Genomic DNA, 20,139 nt, shown 5'->3' with positions numbered 1-20,139 from the left:
TCCAATGCAATGGTACTTATGTATTTATTTATTTTTATCTTTATTATTTTTCCCCTCCATCCCTTTTGTCTATGGGAGTTATCTGTTCTTTTCTTCTGTATCTACCTCTGTATCTACCTGCGTTGCATCAATGAAATTTCCCCATGTGGGACAATAAAGGAATATCTTATCTTATCTTAAAAAGACTGGGCATTAATGTGTGCGACTAAAGTTTAAGTTTTTTTTTTCCCTTTGCATCTTCACATTCTTCTAGAGAACACAACTACATCCCTGTTTCTTGTCTCTTCTTTGCTCCTGTACCTAGTTCGGGAGACGTTTTGGAATATGTGTGTGCCTGGCAGAGTGAGGGGGATTGCAGCGCTCTGCGCTTACCTCAGCCTGCTCCCCTTCACACGGCACACATGTGTTGATTCAGCACCTCTCTAATAGCGTGCACATTAACTGCAGCACAGATCACAGCAGCGGCGCGGAGGGGAGTGTGCTAATCACAGACCGACCACCGTCCATCCTCCTCCCAGCCTTCCTTCTGGGCATGATGTATGTGTGAAGAAGAGGAAAATGCATAGTCTGTACTGTTTGTATTTGGGGAGGTGATTACAAGAAGTATAGCAAGAAGAGAGAGAGAGAGAGAAGGGGAGAGAGAGAGAGAGAGAGAGAGGGGGGAGAGAGAGAGAGAGAGAGAGAGAGAGGGGGGAGAGAGACAGGAGAGAGAAAGAAGAGAAAGGGGGTGGTGGGAGTGAGAGAGGGGAGAGCAGAGGAGTGAACGTGCATAGGAGCACAGAGGAAGGATGGCTGCACATGTTTGAACTGCCTGTGATGCTCTGAGGGGAAAAACAGAGGAGAAGAAGGAGAGACGGAAGCTTGATCTCAGCGGGAGACAGCGCATTTTGTCCCTCATTTGTTGGGAAGATAAGCAAATTTGGCAATGCCTGCTGAAGTGAAGGAGGTGAGTGTGCTGTGGAATGGCTATATTTGCTTGAACTGTACCCTCCCTCTTTTCCTATCCTGCAGTTTCCCCCCCTTTCTGCGGAGAAGCATATAGACACAGTTTGTTATTCATTGTGGCTGTGTCATGATGAATGAAATGGGCATGAGTCGCCTCCTCTCTCCTCTCTCCCCCTCTCCATCTCTCCCTCTCTCTCTTTCGCTGCTGTTTCGGTGCAGTCTCCTTGTGTGTGAGCTCACAGGGACACGGTGGTGTTAACAGCTTCATCAAGTCGAAGCATGTTTAGTTCACACAGAGTCTATAAAATGTGCAGGTGTGCGTACATGAAAGGGTAAAAGGATGATCTGTGGGTGCTTTGTTAAAGGGGTTGTCCCTCCGGGGGGAGAATGCTGCACACTCTGTCAGTGTATTGCCATGATGTATCAGAGAGACGTTAAATCTGACCATGCAGCATTTAACTATTTGAGGAGCAGAGTGCAAAAGGGAGGCTCCTCAGAAATAACTTTACATATGCACAACAACGTGTTTGCATGGTATGTTTGCATGTGGTGCTTTTCTGTTGCTTTTTGGTCTAAATGAAAAGGCTCAGTTGTTCAGGGGGGATATTGGAATCCATCTGATTTGGTCGTGTCACATACTGCAGTTGCAACGCACATATTTGAACATGAAATCTTATCTTTAAATTTGTCAAGAGTGTATTAAGAGTGTTAAAAGTCAGTCTGCTTCTTGTTTCTGTGTCCTGGACGTGATGAATAGAAACAATTGGAAGGGCAACAACTGGTGTGAAAGTTTTCCAAAATCAATATATAGATTATTACTTAAAGAAGGAAGGTAATGTGCTGTGGTCACGCATAATAAAAACAAATAACAAATGACCACTGACTGCACTGGAACTATTGCAGGGCCAAATCAAACATTGTGAATTAATGTGATACTTGTATTTGCATAACTAATGTTGCAGTGCTTCAAATGTTGAGAGCTGTTCCTAGTGATTGGACCGCCCTGCTCCACAATTGCACAGAAGTTGTTCATCTGTTTTCTTCCAGTTGTCCCTTTTAGCACATCTTGGTTGAGACAGAGTGGGGCGGATGAACAGTGACAAAGTTGTGACTAATGTCTTCTGACATCACTGAGCTGATGTCATGTTTTATTAGCGCGTGGAGGCCCAACTTGCCAACGATCCCAGATTCTCCTGATAAAGACAAAACGCCTGTTTAAGCTTGATCAAGAAGCAGCGAGGGCCTTCAAGGAGATGTTGATTCAGTCACAACACAACACTTGCATGACTCTACATCAACGTTTTTCCCTTCAGCTTGATTTGGCCACGTTTGAGTCATGGCTGCATGAGTAGGGATGCCCTTGAGGATATAAAAGTAATGAAAAATATGCTTTGCTATAATTTAGTACAGTCAAGCCTGTGTGCTCTGGGGCAGGTTTAAACTTAACATGGATGCATTTTCTGCTTTTGCATCTTCTACTTCTGCATTTATTTTTATGTCAACTTAAGAATCCTCACCACCTTGAAGCACACACTGCATGCAATGATGCGATAAGTCTTCTTTTCAAAGACAGAAACACATCTCAGGTAGAAACATCAGAAATCAATACATGAATCAAGAACACAAAAGTCAAGTTGCAGTGACTATTGAGAAACACGTACAATCTTAGAGTAAAACGACTGAATTTAAGTCAAAGTTGCGAATGTCATCTTGACCTATTTGGCTGCATGTGCCCACTTACTGATGGCGCAGTGAGTTATTTAAATGAGCCTTGACTCAGAGCGGATTGGCCTTCCCCGGAGCCCGATTCAAATGGGGTACAGTGCACACATCCTTTAAATCCGCAATCAAGCTGTGCAGAGAGGACAGCATTAGCAACAGTAGACTCTCTTTGTAATAATATTGAACTGCCCACCCAACAATATCCAATCTACCTTCCCCAGAGTTGTTGTCAGTCTGTTTTATGTGACCTCTTTCATCTGCACTGACATGGTTGAAGTCTCAAGCGGGTGGGTTACAAAAAGCAGATTGGCTCAAGGTTCATCTCACTAGTGTGATTTAATGCAGGTATCGGGGCAGTTATTCTTCCTACTGCAGTGATCTATAGTGTGAAAGTACCTTTTTATTTTATTTTTTTAGCTCACTGAAGTTTTAGAACATGGCTTCATTTCAAAGCACAGCTCAGCAGATCACAGCAGAAACTGTGTATTTCAGCAACAAATGTATTGAACTCATTGTCTTGAAACTAAAATTGATTTACAACTTTGGATAAACTATTATGCTGCGTTATAGAATGTATTTATTTATTAAAGAAGTGAAGAAGAAGAAGAAGAAGAAGAAGAAGAAGAAATCATTCATCTGACAATAATAAAGTTTGTATTGTAGAACTTCAATGTACTCCGGATAAGAATGAACCAAAACAAGAGCATGCAAAATGTTTACAGTCAACATAACTTGCCACTTAATCCCAACCCAGAATGCTAAATAATTAATGCATTCTTGTAAATGAAAGCCATTTGCCGAAGAGAAGTTCAAATCCCAGTTCGGCTTGATTAACAACAGCTTGGTTTAACAAAGCAACAGCTACTGCACCATTTACAGCTCAGATAATAATATTCAGAGCAAATTTCCACACCGCGCACTCGAAGGTCACATGTCACATTATGAGACATGATGAGGGCTTTGCATATGAGGGAATTGTATGTGTTTTTAAATATATTTTAACATGATAAATACATGGGGTTTGCAGTGATTTACAGTAAAGAAATTAAATTAAACACCAAATCTTTTGCAAATTAAGCCACCACCAATTTGTGTGGATTATTAAAGATTTCCAGTCATATAATATCTGTTTTGACTGCCAGTTGTAGACCTTTAGACCATTCAGGAGAAAGATACAGAACTCATCACTGTCAATTATATTGTAAAGTAGAATGGCACTTCCTTTTGTTTGTGTATAAGTCTCTAGTTGGCATTTTGATTATTTATCAAGTATATTGCACATCAGTTCAACCCTTTGAGGTCTCAGGACATTTTTATCTTACAATTCAATTGTATTAACACAGAGACAGGAAAAAAGCCTTTCAACAACTTTGCTCCCTCCCTGTGGAACAAAACACAGAGATTTTTAAATCAAATCATGTTATGCCTTTTAATGATTTTAAAGAATTGGTATCCTGTGTTTACTTTATTTATGTGGGTACCCATGAAAAAGAAAACTTTTCTCGTTGGGTTTTCCCTGTATAAATAAATAAAATCAATTAATGACATAATTTAATTCAGAAATGAATTAATTGTTCAACCAATCACTTTTTGATCAATAAAAAATGTATTCCCTGGAAATAGCCTAATAAACACACAATTTCTGATATGTTATCATGTATAGTTTCTTAATTTTCCACAGAGAAAAAAATCTATTGAATACAATTTGCCAAATATACATTTCCTAATGTAAAACTATGGGCTAAAAAGAGGTGCTCTCATGCAGAAGCTGCACTACAGAGAAAAATCAATACATTCAGGCAGATACCTTCATTTGATAAATATCCCACAATTTCCTCTTGTTGTCAATAATAAACCTTGAAGCTATTACAAAATAGAAGAAGATAAACTGTGCTCAACATTAGGCTAATTAAATAGATGCCAAGTGGGGAATCAGTTGACAAATTCTTTAGTTATAAGGTTATAGCCTAAGACATTTTTTCTTTGCACAAATAAAATAAAATGCATTTTTAAAAAGAACAAACATGCACAGCCATTTTAGACACTGTGGCTTTATGAGCCCGCTAGATTATGTGATAATCATGCATTACAGCTGCTGAGAGTCCAGTGTCAAGTGCATCCATTTTCTCATCAGCTTTAATGTGTGGTTTTAGCCTCTAACCGTTGCATAAACAACAACATAATGCATGAGGTAGAGCTGCTATGTTCCACTGATGTAGCTCGTTGTGTTGTGCAGGAGCAGGGTTCTGAGGGTCCCCTAGTGCTGCCCTTGTCCCAGGACATGAAAGAGGGGGTCCCGGACGTCCCAGGTGCTCCAGACAACTGCGATGAACTGGACACACCCACTTCTATCGCCTCTGCTGTGACCTCCACCAACGAGAGCTCCACAGAGACTGACACCCCCCAGCAGACGGACACAGAGGTCAAGTGCTTAGGCAACTTTTCACAAATGTTTACTTTCCCCCCATATATTTACAATGATATTATTTACAGAAAGGCAATGAATTTCGGTGTATTTTGTTTATCTTTTTGGGGTATGTTTTATTATGTGTTTTGTTTAATAATGCTATATCTAATCTTTTGGGTGGTTTGGATGACAACAGGCATTTTAACTAAAGTGCCACCAAGAGATTTCAATTATAGTGCTTTAACGGCTCATTCTAATAGTCGTACATGTCAAGCCCATTTTCTGTTTTTGGCCAGTATTATGCAAAATCCAACAGGAAAAGTGTGGGCTGCCACCTGGGAGATGTTATGAGACACATAGATCAGAAAGTCAATTTCCAGCATCTCACTGCAAACAGTGGCTGGACCTCAGCTTGTTTCATCACAGGCCCATCTAGGCTCATTTTCAACTAGATGAATTCATTTTTCTTTGGCTCCAGATGCAATGTCATAATTTATCGCGGGAATGCAAAAAGCCATGGAAGTGCTGAGATAATGGTGATTGATCATTGAGAAATAAGATAAATAACATTAAGTGGTGGGCTTTATTGTGAAAATTAGAGAGAAACAGACAGCGCTGGTGACCGGAACATGTCAAGTCCCAGCAAATGTAGAACAAACAGTCCCTGCTTTGTCTGTAAATGTGCCAATCTGAAGGCATTTGATGCAGCACACTGTGGACCTTTCAAACAAACGTGATGGTTAAAGGAGACATATTATGCTTTTTTTCCCCCCAAACACTTGGCATTGAATTATCTCAAAAGAAGATAATCATTTTACATTCATTTTTTCATTGTAGAACACAATATTATGTATAGAAACAGGTCCATTGACTTCCTGTTCAAAACTGCAGAACTAATACAAGTGATCATAGTGACATTTCACCGTAACAAGCAGTGGATTGTCTTGAAAAGTGACATTTTAGAACCCTGCAGGTATCCTAAGAGTCCTAACTTTTCAAACAATTGCATCTAAGTATAAGACTGTGGGCGGGGATAGGGGGTGTGTGAAAACATACATTTTATGAGCACCCTGGCCTCATTTGTAGGACAATACAAGATTAGTCAAACTCAAAACACGTTGCGTACGCTAATGAGGAAACATTGCTGTAGTAGATTTTGCATAATATGTTCCGTTTAAAGTTTAGCACAGGCTGTGATTGGACAAAGAAGATACTAATTGTAATGTGTCACTTTTGACAGGAGTCAAAAGCAGTGGATCAAGAGGTTAAACCAGACCAGACTGACAGCCAAGCAGCTCTGAATGAAGCTGTGGAGAGCCTGCTGACGCTGGGCTCGCCTGAACTCACGTCCACACCGGTGGCTCAAGAGAACACTCCTGTCGACACGCTGGCTCCTGAGGCACACTCCACTCTCTCCGAGCCCTTCACACTGACCACAAACACCACCACCACAACTACCGCCCCACAGCCTGAGACCCAGCCAGTGCCCCCCGACACGCAGGGCCGGGTCTACGCTCTCCCAGACGGCTACAGAACCATCGGCGGAGACTTTTGTGCCGGATATGGAAGCTTGTCGAGGGCCACGCTTCACAGATACTGGCCAGCAAAGACCTTCCAGCCAGGGGCCCACTACACGCTGCCTTTTCTCAGGGACAGCTACACTCCGTCCATCCTGGGGAGTCAGACAGAAGAGGAGGGTCAGCGTGAACGTGCAGAGACGCCGTGCGAACTGAAAGACCACCCAACGAGCACTTACGCAACGCTGGGGGGAATACACCAGTTTAGGCCCATCACCACAATGGAGCTTCTCAGAGAACCCTCAAGAACCAGGTAATACCAACACTCACAGTGACAGCCTTTCTTTCACAAAATAAATCGTATTAATTTAGGAAATTAATGAAAACTTATGAATTATGTTTGATCTATATATCTTTGAGCATTTATTGATTCATGTTGCACCATGTTACTGAATTAAAAAAAAAGGCATAGATCAGTGGTTCACAAACGTTTCATACCAAGCACCACCTAAGAAAATTTTTGGCTCTTTGAGTACCCCAGATCTAAGCCCGGTCCATAACAGGATTATTATTGGTCTAAATTGGGACTAAAATAAATATACTAAATTAGGAGTATTCTATGGAACTTTTCCCGTTTGCTGCGCGTTCACACAGAGTAGGAACTAGAGACTGGGACCACACTTTTGGGACTGTTCTGTGGTAGGTACTTTCCAGTCAGACCAGGATGTTGTGGTATCACAAGAACATTTCAATTGGGAAATATGCTTAATTCATGCTTAGACAATAGAAAGTACTCCAAAATACAAATCCTAATTATTGGGCTGTAAATGAAATTCGGAATAATTGTAAGGCATTGTGTTCATTGTTTGTTTGAGCTTTTCGTGCATCACAGTTTTATAGTAGAAAAAGCTTCAGTTGTAGTCATCTGGACTCAGTTTGAAAAAATAGACGTTTCGACTCTCATCCAAGAGTCATTGTCAATAAAAGAATTTAGATCGAGAACTCCGATATTAATACTGTTCTGTGGTAAGTCCAGCCCATTGGGAGGAGCCTTCCTGAAGTAGAAAGAGTTGTTTGTTTCAACAGAAACTCCCCCCTTGTATCTTCTTTTATTAACAATGACTCTTGGATGAGAGTCGAAACGTCTATTTTTTCAAACTGAGTCCAGATGACTGCAACTGAAGCTTTTTCTACTATGGAACACGCCTGGACGAATGAGGGATTACACCGACATCACAGTTTTATATGCAGATTAACAGTGATCAACAGAAGTAAGAAGAATAAATATAATATTAACAAAAATATAATCACATTTTTGTGCGGGTAGTTATTAATTAGGGACAGGGGATAATAGGGACTTCTAACCAAGAACTTACCCTGAAGAGGATAGAATAAGAGGATAGAATAAGAGGATAGAATAAACTCCAAATTAATCAGATGTTAGAACTGCAAAGGGCTCCGTGCACCACCAGGAGCTAATTTACTTCCAGTGGCACTGTACCACAGTTTGAGAAACACTGACATAGATTTCAGACAAAATAGAACAACCAGTTATACCAACCAAGCAAGAATTTACAGTTCAATCTAAAGTTCATGCTCTCCCTTGGATTATTGTCATGATTGAAACAGATTAATGGCCATGTGTCTAATAAAGATACAAACATTTCATTTCCCAATTATTCATTGTCAGATTGTCAGACAAATACACAGTCAAAGGTGAAAGTGAAGGACGGAGCGCTCAGACAAATTCAGAGAGCCTGCTATGGCTGTGGCCATTGTCGGGTGAGTCAGTGTGGACAAAACTGAGACAGATGAACAGCAGTTAAGGAGCCGCTAGAATCAATCAGGAATGACAGCCGGCTGCAAAGTCAATAAATAAGAAGGCTTCACCTGTTACTGGCTGCCAGAAGCTTTCCCTCAGCCCATATAAAGTGACAGAACTGTTTGTACAAGATAGAAGCTAGTCACTTAAGCTGTCGAACTCGCCCATTCTTGCTCTGTTCTCAAACATTTTTCAAAGCGTCATACGTGTTGCCCGTCTCTTTGCAGGACTGGATATGACGAGGCGTTCATGGCTCAGCTGGAGGGCAACTTGAACCCCTTCCTCCAGGCCATGTGCCGGGCTCAGACCTTACAGTTTCCCCACAAACGCAGCAGCATGGTCAGCCTGGACAGCATCCGCAGAGATCCACGATGGAGGGATCCAAACTTGCAGGAGGTCATAGCAATGCTCAACCACCCCATGGACCCGGTCAAGTCCAACGCCGCGGCCTATTTGCAGCATCTGTGTTATGAGAACGACCACATCAAGCAGGAGGTGCGCCAGCTGAACGGTGTGCCGGTTCTTGTGGAGCTTCTGGACCATCCCAAACCCGAAGTGCACCGCAAAGCGTGTGGAGCTCTGCGCAATATTTCTTTTGGCAAAGACCACCAAAACAAAATGGCCATCAAGAATTGTGATGGCATCCAAGCCTTAGTTCGATTGTTAAGGAAGACCAGCAGCGTGGAGGTCAAAGAGTTAGTTACAGGTGAATTATATCTACAGATTCACTAGTTTTTCTACTTTAATTTATTGATCCTCAATATACATAGACAGAGGTTTAACGCCTGAGACTAAATATTACTTTCTCTCTACCATCCACAAGCTCTACGTTTTAATTATGTCCACTTTAGGAAAATAAACAACAACATTTCTGAGTGTAAGGCAGTTGTAAGAGTGATCATTTAATTTACTACTGTAAATGTGCTGCCATATTTCATCCATCCATACAGCTTTAATAATTGTGAGAATCTGTCAGTTTACTCAGAGAGAACACAAGTTTCTAAGAGACTAATCCCTGTCCTCTGACCTCTAATCGCCCACTCACGTAGCGCATTCATACAAAGCAAGGTGGATGAAGTGTCTTGCCTAAGGACACAATGCACTAGAGCCACGTTATTCCCACTCAAGTACAAACAAAGTCTTCTTAGTTTCCAAGGAACGACACGATTGATAAGACGGTACGGCCACAGCGATGTTTATTATATTAATATTATGTGCATTTTTAATTGCAGGAACTCTTTGGAACCTCTCCTCGCATGAACCTCTGAAGATGTCTGTCATTAACCACGGCCTTCAAACTCTGACGGATGAAATCATCATCCCTCACTCCGGCTGGAGGAGAGACTCAAGTGATCCCTCTAAAATGCAGAGTGCTGAGTGGACCACCGTTTTCAAGAACACCTCTGGATGCCTGAGGTAAGGCTGCCTCTCATGGACCAGAGAACAACACATTTAAATGCTAACGCAATAAACTGTCTGGGCACAGGAACGTGAGCTCGGACGGGGCAGAGGCTCGCCAGAGGTTGAGGGACTGCGAGGGGCTGGTGGACGCTCTGCTTCATGCCCTTCAGGCCGCTGTTCTCACCAAGGACACAGACAATAAGGTTCACATTTACAACACTCAAGGCAACGCATGTTACCCTTTAAGGACATGCAGCTTTGAATGAGAACAATAACTTTAATATGGAACACATCATAATCCCTTGAGTGTGTATGAAATATGACATTCTTGAAGGAAATCTAAATGTGTACTGAATAGTATCAATGTAAAATTTTCCATGTAACATTCTCACGCAATTATAGATCCAAGTAAGACATTGAAAAGACAGTTTTTAGCCAATTTGTAGTGTCGCCCTTTATCTGAATAATGTGTAAAGTATAATGTAACATGTTTTGTATTGTGTCTGTAGTCAGTGGAGAACTGTGTGTGCATCCTGAGAAACCTCTCCTATCACGTTCACAAAGAAATCCCTGGAGCCGAGCGTTTCCAGGAGCCACACATGATGAGATCAGTTGGTCACCCAAGGAAGAAGAGCGAGCATGACTGTTTTGGTGGAAAAAGACCCAAAGGTGGGTTTGTGATGACACCAGCACAATCCTAATGTATTCAGTTTGAACTCCTTGCCTTTGAACACGTTATTACAGTGTTACTTTGCCTTAAACTAACTAAGTTTTGTGCAGGGAATAAAACAATGCGTCAGTAGATTTTTGGGCTTGTAGCGGCTGTGGGCGCCACATTCCTCTTGTGCCTCTTGATATTTGAATATTAGGATATAGGATATAATAATACAGATTCAGGAGCAGATTATAGACTGTAGTAAGTGGAAACTCAATGTTTTTTAAATCAAAATCCACGAAATGCAAGTTTTAATTAGATGTTCAGCTAATTAAACAAACAAAGCCCAATGATTAACCCATCAGCACCAGTCTGTGTATTTCACCAATTCTAATCTCTGAAACACTCTTTTCTTTTCTGTCGTATTCATTAGAGGAGTGGTTCAATCAAGGTCAGTGTGCTTGTTGATTCTGAATATTTTAAGAATAATATTGTGTTTCTGCGCCACGTTGAATTCATTGACATTAAACACGTGTGCTGACGGTAATAAAACTGGTGTCTGTGTGCATGTTTGTATCTGTGATGTACAGGTTGGAAAAATGGCTTTATGGACAGAAAATATGGTACATTGGATTTACCTAAACGCCCTGAGCAAATGAAAGGTACATTTCAGAAGAAATGCTTGGACTCTCTACTATTAACAGCCCTTTGTACTAAACACAAGCCTCGCTGAGCTTATGTTCTTTTAATGCATGGCATTGGCATGGTCAGAAGGTTCATTTGAATTTCCTGCATTTAAATGAATTACATTGAAATCTGATGTTAAAGATGAAGTTAGATTATTTACTGATAAGTTTATTATATTGCACACTGCAATGTTATGTTTAGATGTGACCTGTTTGTTTTAATCCTAAACCTTAGTCGTGACTAAATACATGTCACACCGGGCTTGCTCTTAACAAACAACATGAATAAGACAAATAGGCCCAAACCAGACCTCTTGAAGTGATTTTCATCAGTTTCATCATATTGCAATCATAATATCAGATACGCAGTGTACACTAGTTCTAACAACATCAATGTTTTTGCACTCAAATGTCAGGTTAATGACAATGGTCATTGTTGTTGACCTGGAGAACACACGTGTGGCCTCCAGGTCAACAAAGTGCACTATGAGAAAGGCATGGCAATGACGCTTTATAGATGTGAACGCTGTAAATGCACATGCCACTGTCTGCGAAGAAGCAATACTGAGATTATGCCTCCCACGCTCCAGCCACTGAATGCAAATCAGACCAGCCATCCAGGGTCAGCTCATAGCATTTGTCAGCAATCTAATCCCCTTTTTAAGCCACAAAAAGCTATTCTGTGCAATTGTCACAATTCTCCTTCACACATTGATTAACAGAAGCCATATGCTTGTCTCATGACCTAAAAAAATAACCCATATGTGAAACTAAATCAGATGTTGAATTTTGGCCCTGGTGATGTGTTTCAGGCCTGGAGCTGCTGTACCAGCCTGACGTGGTGCGGCTTTACCTGGCTCTGCTCACCTGCAGCCACAACCACAACACTTTAGAGGCAGCGGCAGGAGCGCTGCAGAACCTTGCTGCAGGACAGTGGGCTGTAAGTACAAGGATCTAACCTTGCACTCACACAAGAGACGTTTTCCTCTGAAACTTATTGCAGCCTTCCTTTTTATACCAAGTATATTTCTTAACCAGGAGGCATAAGAATTCTGAAAATGTGTACAAATTCAGAATTCAGAATTGAACTGTAAAAAGACAGAATTTAAATGTAACATTTAAAATGATAATGTAAAAGTGTACATGTGCTATGATGACTTAAACAACTCAAAAGCACAAAGTCATTAACATTGAATGAATTTGGGGAACATTTGCTGTATTTGATGTTTAAAATGTTCTGTAAGTACATGCACATGGGCCAGATTGGTCTTTTTAATACTTTTAAGTTTACACAGATAATATAATTCCTCATTCATCCAGGAGGGGTCCATGGAGTTAGTCATCAATATTTTTACCAGTACAATAAGTACTAAAAAAAGATTTTTGGATGATTAGCTTTAAAATATGTGTTCTTTACCCCAAATTTTTTTTTTTTATTACAGGCTTGACTTTCTTTGAAATAAACTTTTACATACATAGGTTTATACACAGTCAGATGTCAGATGTTTAATTTCAAAGAGGTTGTATCCACTACATTTCAAGAGTTTCAAGTTGCATAAAACGAAGCGCTTATCTCGCACTGGCTCTCTCTGACAGCAGCGTTAATGTACTTTATAATCTTACTGCTTAGATTAAAGAACGTCCTAAAGCTGTGAAATTGAGTTGCACTCCGAAGAGCTCTTAAAACGAGTCATATATATCTAACTCGACTTATCATTTGAATGCATTGTTTTTAGATGTGAAACTGTATGAGTGTGTGTATAAAGACAAGTTTTCTCAGGGGCAAAATCTAACCGATGCTTTTGTAAAAATTGCTGACATCCTTATGTTGCCTTTGCTATTTCCTGCCGGTGCTTGCAGTGGTCCAGCTTTATCCGGGCCACAGTGAGAAAGGAGAAAGGTTTGCCTATTCTGGTGGAGCTGCTGCGTTCAGATGTGGACAAAGTGGTGCGAGCTGTGGCCATTGCTCTCCGAAACCTGGCCATGGACCGGAGAAATAAGGACCTGATTGGTTTGTACAATTCACCTCAAATACATTATCAGATGAGGCAGTTTCCCATGAGATGACAAATCTCATGGGAAATAATAAACTAGTTATGGGAGATATGCATAAACGCATTGTAATTTGATGCACCATTTAAAATGGAGATTATACTTTTAATTTGGCTGCACGTTTTCAAGATAAAAGCAGAAGGAGGCAAGTTATTACATGGTTATTTGCATAAGAAAATATACATTCATCTCAAAGTAGTAACACTTGCTGGACTTTGGGAAAAGGGGAAACATTTCCGCTTGTGTATTATGAGCGGAATATATAATATATTATAAGAGAAATATAAAAAGTAAATCCTATACCACTTACCATATTACTAAATCTTTGCTGACAGAGCATTTGCATTTTCGTGGAGATATTTATTCAGGGATTGATGTTTTAAGACTGACTAAGAAAACCCATTTGACTTGAGAGACTTGAGATGTACACAGCAATAAAGAATCAGTATAACCTTTGATTATAAATTACAATGTTTTGTCTTGAGTGACGTGTTTGCCCTGGCTGACTCACTCCTTTAATGCAGGGAATTACGCTTTAAGGGACCTGGTGGGCAATCTGCCATGTGGACAACAGCATCCAGCGAAGAATCTGGAAGGAGATACAGTTGTGTCTATTCTAAACACCATCCATGAGATCATCACGGACAGCCCTGAGAACGCCCGAGCGCTCATACAAGGACACGCCGTGCAGAGACTGGTGGCCATCTATAAGTCGAGGTACGCTGCTCTGATGTAAACATCCCACTGTGTGGCTGCTTGCGGCTCGTTACATCCCTGGCTTTATTTATGTCTATCTGGGGATGTTCGAAGGCAGACTTTAATCAAGCGGACAGTGCCGGTCAGAGCGCTCTCCTGTTGTTCATCACTGTTTCTAATGGTTTGTGTTCACTCCTTTTAGATGTTACTCTGCGTCGTGTTCTGGGTGTTGGTGCAGCACAAATGACAGGGGCTCAGTCCATTCTCAGGATTGATTGTTTAACAAAAACTGCAGCGAGCTTGAGGGGTCCAAAATGTACACCTCGACATAAAGTGCACAGCTCTCCGTGCACATTAAATTACAGTTCAAATGATAACATATTCATGGGTTTCAGGCATAATGATTCCTCCCTGATTTGAAGGATTTTGCAATAGCACAGCAATAGCTAACTTCAAATAAGAATATAATGTCTTTTAAATGCAAAAAGGTCACAAAACATTCAAATCAGGAACGAATACTTTGCCTGAAACCCATGGATAACAAACATGTAAACGAAACACACATTTTATGGCCTGTATTGTAACTGATGCCCCTGACGTATAAACAAATGCAGATCGTACCTTTTTTACAGATAAAGAAAAAACAAACCGCAGTGAGCTTGAGGGGTCCAACACGTATAGCTTAAACACAGAAATGTAAATGAGTCAAAACAGCCTGAAACGAGCAACAAGAAAATCATTTTGTTCATCATCAAATTGTTCTTTTCTTTCTTTTGGCCGGCAAGCTTTACTAGACAAAACGTTTTTAGCATGACGTGGGGATGAGAGAGAAGGAGGGACACGCAGCATTTACATATAAAGGAAAATATATTAGATAATGATTTACAAAATAATTAATAATTAATATAAAAAGCACATAAATACTGGTACATAATTAAACAATGATACCAAAATAATAGTAAGAATTCAATACAATAATGATCATGATTACTTTTAACATTTGTCCACAGCCAATCAGCGCGAGAGACCAAGGCTGCGTCTCATGTTCTGCAGACAATATGGGCTCACAAGGACCTGAGACACACTCTGACCAAAGCGGGTTGGAACAAAAGTCACTTTAAGGTATTATATTCCCTGTCCATGTACTGTACCTGAAAAGAACAAAAATAGCAAAGTTTAATCTTGTAAATAGTTGTTTTGATGGAACATGACATTGCCTTTGTGCTAAAGTGTGTCAAAGCTGTCAAGCTGTCAGTGGCAGAGGGAAGAAAAGGCCAGAAATATGTACTTTGTCAGGGAATGCGGCTCCATTGTTTTCACATTGTTTATTACCACAATAGATCCTTTACAAATGTCATATTTGCAGCTGCTGTGAAAAAAGCCATATATTCTTTAATAGTTTTAATAATATTGTTTGTTGTCACACAAAGTATAGTATAAGTTTTAAATTGACTATTTCTGATGAAGTATAATTGCATGTGAATATAATTGTTCCATAAGCTACATAAATTCAACAGCCACCACATAACGTATCATTATCAAGATAAATAAGGCAATTGACAATACATGAACTACGTGGTGTCAGTGGGTCAAAAAGGTGATCTACAGGGGCTCTACAAAGATGAGGCCAGTAATATTGATGAACAGAAGCAAGACTTGCTATATTGCTGCCAGACGATGTGGCCGCAGTCATGAAAGGACTCCGTGGCACTCATAGTGTGAAATTAAAAGTCCTTTATTAGCGTGAACTGTGACGCGTGACTAAAGCGACTTCATCAGGGCAAGGATCAAATTACCATCAGGTGGTGGTCCTGGCCCTGATGAAGACACGTTAGTGTGGAAATGAAATGCAAATCCACACATTGTCTGGAAGCAATATAGTCTTGCTTCTGTTCAGCTTTATTAACAGTGTTTAAATAATTGAACCAAAGAACATGAAGCTTATGTCATATTCAACAATTATAATATTCACATTGGCATTTTTTCTGTCACCCAAAGCCACCATCGACTGGAGCGACCAAAAAGCCCAAAGGCGGGAAACAAGGGGGCGACGACATCACTTTACCCCTCATGGACAAAAATCAAGGTCAGCTTAACCTCCATCTGCAGCAAAACACGATCATACCTGGGCCCCGAATGCAATGAGAGACACATCCTCAAGCTCGGACATCAAAAGCACATTTTTAGCACGGGACAAAGACATTAGTTCATTCAGTCCCGGGACGACACTCCACTTCTGAAGCACAGCCTTAAACCAGAGATGTGCCGTCAAGGTTATGAGCGCTGCAGACTTATTTAGCTGAGCGCTCTCTCCTGGAGGCACAAGCGGCTCATGCATCACCAGTCACATCTCATTTGGACGTTATTCTAAAAGGGCTCCCGCTCTACCCCACACACCACATCAAGCTGCTCTTAACGTTGTACTTTAAATGGACTGCCCAAATGGGGATTCTCTCTGGAGGCTCTCTCATGAATAAAGAAGAAAAGTTAAACACTCTTTGAAAAATGAATTCAGTGGGTTGTTTCCAGCTGCACTTTGTTACACGGATATATGAGAAAAGCTTTATTTGAACATCTGAATGGAGATAATCGTACACAGATGTGAGTAGAGCTCAGTTAAGTTTACCTGAATACTTTTACTCCTACTTGAGTAACATTTAGATAGAAGTAACAGTCCTTAATCTTACTTTCACCGTGGGCAAGTACAAGAGCCTTATGTTGACAATATGAAATGATTTGTGTTTCTTGCAACGCTCCTTTAGAAATGATTTTCTTCTCATTTTTGTGTTTAGTTTTTGAAAATTCCAGAACATTTGACACTTTAACATCTCGAGTAATGTTTTTGACTGAGAAATATTAACGCTTTACTTACACTGCTTGTCTGCTCTACACCTCAGATTGCACATAGTAAGTGGTGTTTTTTCCTCAAAACGCACCATGTTTGTCATTTCACGGTTTATGTCTTTTATGCACCCAGAGCTTGGTTGTGGCGCTACACGGTGTGACTGACGTGATTATTTCCCCTCCTCTCGCAGATGTGTATTCCACCTTGGAGCCAAATGACAGAGTCAGCGATGGGAAGGGGTCAGTGGTGGAGCGAGAGGCCATTCAGGTACAATCACTTCCACAGATGACGGCACACGCCTGAATCACACTCACGCTGTTCGTCGGTGCCGGATCTACAGTTCAATGTTCCCATGTTCTGGCAGAAAACGCTCCCGGCTGTTTTTAGTATCTACATCAGTCACTGCGTTCTCGTTGCACAGAGAACTCTGAGTGCACAGCCAAAGTTGACGTCAGACCACGCTTGTTCCAGTTTACATGCAGCTAAAAGAAACAAACTGGTGCGAGCGGCGGCTGAGAGACGTTCAGGGCGTCTAGTAATTCAGCACTTGCACCAAAACTTTGCAGCTATGATTGCTTATCAAACGGAGATGAAATAAATAACCACACTTTTGGTAAACACAGATAAACGACGTGGAGCGTTTTACTTTCTCCGATAGTTTTTTACTTTCATTTTAACGCAGCAGATCAAAACAATCAAGAGATGAACGGATAAATAAATAGATGGACAGATGGATGGATAAATAGATAGATGAATAGATAGATAGATAAATAGATAGATAGATGAATAGATAGGTAGATGGATAGATAAACAGATAGATGGATAAATAGATGAACATGAATTTCTGCGACAAGTTGGCCACTGTCCAGGGTGTACCCCGCCTAAGGCCCGAAGTCACTGGGATAGGCTCCAGTCACCCGCGACCCCGAAAGGGAACAAGCGGTAGAAAATGGATGGATGGATAAATAGATGGATAGATAAATAGATAGGTAGACGGATAGATAGATAAATAGATAGATAAATAGATGGATAGATAAATAGATGGATAGATAAATAGATAGATAAATAGATGGATAGATAAATAGATAGATGGATAAATAGATGGATAGACAGATAAATAGATAGATAAATAGATAGGTAGATGGATGGATAAATAGATAGATGGATAAATAGATGGATAGACAGATAGATAAATAGATGGATAGATAGATAAATAGATAGATAGATAAATAGATAGGTAGATGGATAGATAAATAGATAGATAGATAGATAGATAGATAGATAGATGGATAGATAAATAGATAAATAGACGGATAGATAAATAGATTTGAATCAGGACGTCTCAGTTGTACTTCCCGCTTTACATACCTTTTGAAAATACTGTTTAAATTGGACTCCAGTTTTCCTGGTGTAAACGCAGTGATTGTGAGTGACTAATTGTGTTATTTTAAAGTCGCGCTGTGTAACTTTCCCGGTGCAGGGTTTGCCACCTTCTTGTCTGCATGGAGATGCTATTGCTTTGCCTGGAATATTCCACAGTATGGCATTAAACTTTTCTATCCCCACGGAGAGGAGCAGGGGATGCCACCAAGATCATTTACAGGCCAGCTCTGTGGAGAGGTGATGATGTAATATGGCATTACTCTTGTAGGGATTTTTTTCCTTGTTATTTGTGCAAAAAAAACATTTCAAATTGAATACCAGTACATGCTAGATAGGTTAACTTGTTATGCCATATTTTGGAATTTTCCAGGCAAATACACAAACATCTTCATTAGGATTGGACTGTTGGATTTTAGTCATTAAGTGTATGAATTGGTTGATTTAGTCTTAGTATTAATCAACAAATTATTTTATTGGGAAGATTTTTTGGGATTGCTGCAGATAAGAGAAGCCTATTTGTGAGTTAGTTTGAGATTTGTGAGTGTATTGTGTTTTCAAGCTGCCTTTTAACAGTTAACTGGTATCTTCTGTATGAATATTTGCATTTGTGTGAATATCTGTGTCAGTGTAGTTTGGCTCAGATACAGAGTCTGATCATAGAAATACTTAATAGTTTTGCCCACTTGTAGTCGATTAATCGACGCACAGAGCATGTTTTTAGTCAATGAACAATTTCTATTGTGGACTGCAGCTCTAATCTCCATGGTGACAAGCATGTGGCAAACCGGACCACCAGAAAGGTTACACAGTAACTTAATAATGTTCATTTAAAGATGTTCAAAGTATTCATTATTAGATTCAAACATCAGTGCCTGCAAACTAATTGTACATATGTTATACAGGCGATCAATGAGAGGAAGCACTTCATCCGAGCTGGACGTCCTGCGGTGGGTCTTATGGACAACAAGCCCCCTCCGTTGGACTCGTGGGTCTAGAGACAGAACCATCCTGAACCTTGTAGAGACACTTCATCTGTGAGATACAGTGCCATTTGATCATATTGACAACAGAAATCTCTTTGTTTACCTGGGAATATGTGCCAAACCTTTATTTATTGAGATATAGACTTGAGGATTATGTCATTTAGGAAAAAACAATACAATACAATATAGGCTAAATATCCAATGGATGGTGTTACTCCAAAGAATATACATAAGATCAATTTTACATGTTCATGTTTACATGAAACTGTTAGAAATTAAATTGTTTTTCATTTGTTTTTCTCTTACGATTGAATCTAGAAGAAGATACAAAACTTTATTAGAATTAACACTTACAGAAATCTACAATTAAAACCGATTCAAAGGATTTGATGTTTAGTTTCCTTATGACAAAGCTGCCATTGGACTAGACTACGAATGCTCTTTAAAGGTTTCTTAAAGGCAAAAGTGAATGTAAATCTGTAACAAAGGACTGTTAATAATTTAAAGAAGGCATTTATATTGTAATATTTATTGTAATACCCATGTTATTAATCTGAGGCCACACATGTGTTATAGCTACTACCAGTAAGTGATCCTACATTCAAGAAAACTGCTTTGTAGCGATCCTTTTTGCATTGCTATGTTGAATGAAAATAAACATAAATTATTACTGTATTTTTTCTTGTACTTTTCTTCTCTTTGTTTTATACATAACATGGTGATCCCATCCCAATAATTTCAAACAGTTGGACTAATTCAAATATTTGAGATCAAAACTATGTTAGTAAGTAAAAGTAAAAAGTTGTTGTTGTTGTTGTTGTTGTTTTATGGCGGTTGGCATCCGAGTGTTGCATTACCGCCAGACTTTATTCCTCAGACTTTTCGTAGTCCTCAGACTCTCGTTGTCGTTTTATGGCAGTTGGCCAAAAAGTAAAAAGTGCATGGCTACCATTCACAGCTGAAAATAGAATTATCCACGTTTAAATTCAGATGGCAGATGAAGCTCCACACTGGCCTCTTGTGGA

The 20,139-nt window shown here is 40.0% G+C and overlaps 1 protein-coding gene across 4 annotated transcripts; it reads left to right on the top strand.

The window, feature by feature from the left end:
* The first annotated feature begins 672 nt into the window (after positions 1-672).
* Positions 673-19,789, top strand: arvcfa (ARVCF delta catenin family member a). Of its 4 annotated transcripts, none has more exons than XM_072453048.1 (16): positions 673-946; positions 4,910-5,089; positions 6,315-6,904; positions 8,641-9,119; positions 9,646-9,829; positions 9,900-10,017; positions 10,324-10,483; positions 10,903-10,920; positions 11,060-11,131; positions 11,968-12,095; positions 13,016-13,166; positions 13,732-13,924; positions 14,914-15,025; positions 15,902-15,989; positions 16,939-17,015; positions 19,034-19,789. In XM_072453048.1, the coding sequence occupies exons 1-16, from the start codon at positions 926-928 to the stop codon at positions 19,124-19,126; spliced, it is 2,664 nt and encodes an 887-aa protein (XP_072309149.1). In that variant the 5' UTR covers positions 673-925; the 3' UTR covers positions 19,127-19,789. The 4 variants fall into 4 exon arrangements, with proteins under 4 accessions (XP_072309149.1, XP_072309148.1, XP_072309150.1 ...); XM_072453047.1 differs by having other exon boundaries at positions 674-946; positions 4,904-5,089; XM_072453049.1 differs by lacking the exon at positions 10,903-10,920 and having other exon boundaries at positions 674-946; positions 4,904-5,089.
* Positions 19,790-20,139: the final 350 nt, after the last annotated feature.

The sequence above is a fragment of the Eucyclogobius newberryi genome, unplaced genomic scaffold (assembly GCF_026437365.1).
Source record: "Eucyclogobius newberryi isolate DKJ021-1_F unplaced genomic scaffold, fEucNew1.0.hap1 SCAF_2, whole genome shotgun sequence".
Classification (NCBI taxonomy): domain Eukaryota; kingdom Metazoa; phylum Chordata; class Actinopteri; order Gobiiformes; family Gobiidae; genus Eucyclogobius; species Eucyclogobius newberryi.
Note: the sequence above shows the minus strand (reverse complement) of the source record. Positions and strands in the feature narration are given on the sequence as shown.